Source organism: Nannobrachium achirus (assembly GCF_963921795.1).
Source record: "Nannobrachium achirus genome assembly, chromosome: 20".
Taxonomy (NCBI): domain Eukaryota; kingdom Metazoa; phylum Chordata; class Actinopteri; order Myctophiformes; family Myctophidae; genus Nannobrachium; species Nannobrachium achirus.
The window spans coordinates 4,072,811-4,077,041 of record NC_137827.1 but is presented as its reverse complement, the minus strand read 5'-3'; the positions used below and the strand labels follow the sequence as shown (position 1 = coordinate 4,077,041).

Here is a 4,231-nt window from a genome sequence, read left to right as displayed (position 1 = left end):
TTTTCAATAAATAAAACTAGACTAAAATGTCAGGGAGGGACTGGTGGAGAAGAGATCCAGTAGAACTAAAAGACAAGTCATTTCATGTTTGGTTGCGCTGGGGTGTTGTGCTCTGGAAATAGCAGATCTACAAGCTCACAACGTGTTGAACTGCAACGCATTGTGAGATAGTAGATCGGCTATTTTCAGTATGTAAATAACGCGTAAAATCAGCCATTACGACGCCATCAAGGCCCGCCAAAATACATATTTTCAGCTAAATTAACTGTAGCCCAAAGTCACTTATAATAAGCAGACATGGCAACACTGAATGAACCCAGTCCACCCTAACACAAAAAACATCTTACATGTATGTACACACACACACGCGCACGCACGCACGCACACGCACATACACACACACACACACACACACACACACACACACACACGCGCGCGCGCACAAACGCACACACACGCACACACCACACAAACCACGCGTGCACACACGCACGCGCGCACGCACACACACACACACACACACACACACACACACACACACACACACACACACACACACTAACAGATACATGTTGAATGTATCTTTCTTATATTCCAGGTGATGACCTCCACCTGTCAGAGATGGGAATTATACTTCTGGGGTATAAAACAACTACAGGGAGTAAGAGTAAATCAGGAAACACCATCCTGGGTTCAGAGCAGTTTAGTTCAGGGGAAACAGATCAGTGTGAGAAGAGACAGGGAGACGTAGCAGGGAGACGCCTCACAGTGGTGAACACTCCAGGATGGTTTTCTGTTCACTCTCTAAACAGAACATCTGAGCTGGTCAAACAGCAGATAGTTCTTAGTGCATCTCAGTGTCCTGCAGGACCACATGCTCTCCTCCTGGTTATAGGAGCTGATGTGTCACTTCCAGCTGATAGGTGTAAAAACATAGTGGATCACATGGAGCTGTTCGGTCCCACAGTGTGGAGTCACACTATGATCCTGTTCACCAATCTAAAAGGTAAATCCATTGAGCATTACATTGAGAGTGCAGGAGAGGGCCTGCAGAGGCTTGTGGAGAAATGTGGGGACAGATACCATGTCCTCAACAATAAGAACAGGGGTGATGGCACTCAGGTCACAGAGCTTCTGCAGAAGATAGAGAAGATGGCAGGAGATAAAGGAGGCTGTTTTGAGATAGACAGAGCAGTGTTAGGGGAGACTGAGAAGAAAAGGAGAACACTGGATGAGGGAGCAACACGACGACAAATGAAGGTGAAGAAAGAACGAGAGAGCATCAGGTCAAGGATGGGTATGTAATTAATTCATTTAAATCACATCTGTCACTAACATACCTCTCAATACACAGACACAGCATGATGTTTTAATCAATGATCAGCATAAAAACTAATTCAAACACATCAACACATTTACAGTAGACATTACAGAATATATTTGTGTTTTCTATGTGCTAAAAGTGTAAGTGTCAAAAATTAGAGCTGTTTAGCCATGCATTGAGAGTGAATGGAGAGATACATATCACTATTCTCTGTTGACCACTCACAGCACAGGAGTGGTCAACTGATAAACGTTTCAGCAGTGCAAGCTGCCTCCATCAGGGTTAAGACTGACATGTTTTAAAAGTAGTTAAATTACACTACACATAATGATGAAAATATAAAAAAGATGAATCAATAACAAAAATAAATGTATGATGAAGTAGGATGTTAATTTAGAAAAGATCTAGGAATTTTAAACATGGAGATGTTTCTGCCTGATAGCAATAATATACAATGTGTTTTATTAATAAATATATAATTAACAAATAGATTATACAGATCAATGATATACAATGTGTTTTATTTACTAAATACATCAAATAAACAAATAGATTGTACAGATCAGAAATTCTATTATTTATTTACATGAAGCCTATAAGCTTTTGAAAAATCTGAAATATGAGGTATATATTTTTTTGCACTGCTTCTCGTGTTCATGTCAAGGACCTCCATATTGATCCACAGAACCCCACTTGAAAACATATTGTGCCAAGGACCACCATAAGAGAAGATTTGTAAAGTGATCTACAAGCTCACAATGTGTCGCTTTGTGACGTGTTGTGAGCTTGTAGATCGGCTACTTTGAATATGAATTCTTAAATGCTTAAAGTTATACCATGTAACTTTTTTTATAAAACAAATCTTAAAATTGTCCTAACTGTTAAATCGCTAAAGTTTTAGAACCCCCACTCTGTTATTTTCAGCTTCTGAAGCCTTCTCTTTATATGTTTTCTATGAGTTGTGAGGGGGGGGAGAATTTCCCGGCAAAATGATGTCATCTCCCACATGATACACTACCGGCCAATCACAGCGCCGATCATACACCACCGGCCAATCACAGCGAGTCCTGCTGTCTCTAAAGGAAGTAGCTTCCCTAAGCAACTGTGTTTACATTGGTGAAGGAATCTTGCTTGCTACTCCCTCAATCCTGGTCTAAAAATGATGGGAGACGGCTCTACGGAATCGTATCGGCGAGGCGGAGGTGCTCGCGACGGCCGCGGGGGTCCGCGGCCGAAAAAAGCAATACCGCTACTGACCACTAGTTGAGCAGCTTCCACAGTACAGCTTTAACAACCATAGAGTTATAGATAATATAGAGAACGGACAGCCCCGCCCCCAGCTATTCATTTCAATGCAAGTTGCTCAGTGGCGTTTTGAAGCACCCGGAAGAAGCAGAATCCAGGTGTATTGTGGGGGAAATTGGCACATCTGGATGTGCCAAAATTTGTTACGTCGAGACGCAATTACGTCACAAACGTCACAAACGTCACGAACGTCACGAACGTCAAACAACGTCCATTGAACCCCATTGCAGACCCCAGCGGCTCTTTTGCTTGTGCATGTATTTTTCACCCCGTCTGCAGTTCCAGCTTTGGCCAGTAGGGCCAAAGCTTCAACATTTAGAAGCCGTTCTGGGGGCTTGTTAACAACACATATTGGGGGGTCCCCTGGCACAGAATATTGTCAGATGGGGGTCCGTGGACAAATACATATTAATTTGGGGATCCTGGCGTGGGTCTGCCGTCTCGCTCACCACACCGATACGCTGCTGTTTTATTTTTCCAGCGTTTCCGAGCAGTGAAAATGTTCTTCCCACCGGTGGAAATGGATGCACCGTGCAGCAACACGGCATCCAGTTGGTTTTACCGCACAACACTTCACCCACGTCAATACTGTGACGCTGCACAGCCGCCCACGTCCGGTGTGTGTTCCCCTTAAATATTGACTATTTTGTCAACAAATAAAAACTGCACTATAATTTCAGGGAGGGACTGGTGGAGAAGAGATCCAGTAGAACTAAAAGACAAGTCATTTCATGTTTGGTTGCGCTGGATTGTTGTGCTCTGAAAATAGCAGATCTACAAGCTCACAACGTGTTGAACTGCAACGCATTGTGAGATAGTAGATCGGCTATTTTCAGTATGTAAATAAAGCTTAAAATCAGCCATTACGAGGCCATCAAGGCCTGCCAAAATACATATTTTCAGCTAAATTAACTGTAGCCCAAAGTCACTTATAATAAGCAGACATGGCAACACTGACTGAACCCAGTACACCCTAACACACACTAGGCCTGTCACAATTTGCCAAAAATGGCATTCGAATATTCGGTCTAAAATCCACCGCTGATTCGAATAAATTCGAATATTCAAATAAGTAGAGAAATTCGAAGCATTCGCAATTCGGAGCTTCGGAGCTTTTTTTTTTTTCATGTTATATTCACACCAATACAGCCATTGTTTCCGTTTTCTTACAATCCTATTTGCATATCAATAGACCTGTATTAGGCGACGTTCGTGACCCCCCAAACCTGAAGCTGTTTATTCTAGAGTCGCTTCTATCGCTTTACTGGTGGTCAGGGACGTGCAGAGAATGTTAAGAGAGGCAGGGGCTGACATTTCTAAAAGGGCCCTTTGGTGGACAATTCTCTCTTAAAAGGGCAGGGGCTCAAGCCCCGTTTGATGTCTGTGTGCACGTGCCTGGCGTTGGTAAAAGCGCAGAGCAGCATCGCATCGTCTATGCGAAGCGTCACACAGCAGCTGTGATGGAAGTTGGAAGTGGAACAACCACGACGTGAAACGAGCAATTATAATCACACCAATGGATTATGTTTTGGTTTGAACCAAATTAGGTAGTCTACAAGAGTAGTGTGACGGAGGGAGTTTTACCGTGACCATGGCTGCGTG

At 43.2% G+C, this 4,231-nt stretch overlaps 1 protein-coding gene across 1 annotated transcript; it reads left to right on the top strand.

The window, feature by feature from the left end:
• Window positions 1-621: 621 nt before the first annotated feature.
• LOC308305506 (GTPase IMAP family member 9-like) lies at window positions 622-1,305 on the top strand (the record flags this gene model as incomplete). The annotated part of the gene is made up of 1 exon (XM_080750302.1): window positions 622-1,305. One exon carries the CDS (start codon window positions 622-624, stop codon window positions 1,303-1,305), a length of 684 nt encoding a protein of 227 aa, XP_080606428.1.
• Window positions 1,306-4,231: the final 2,926 nt, after the last annotated feature.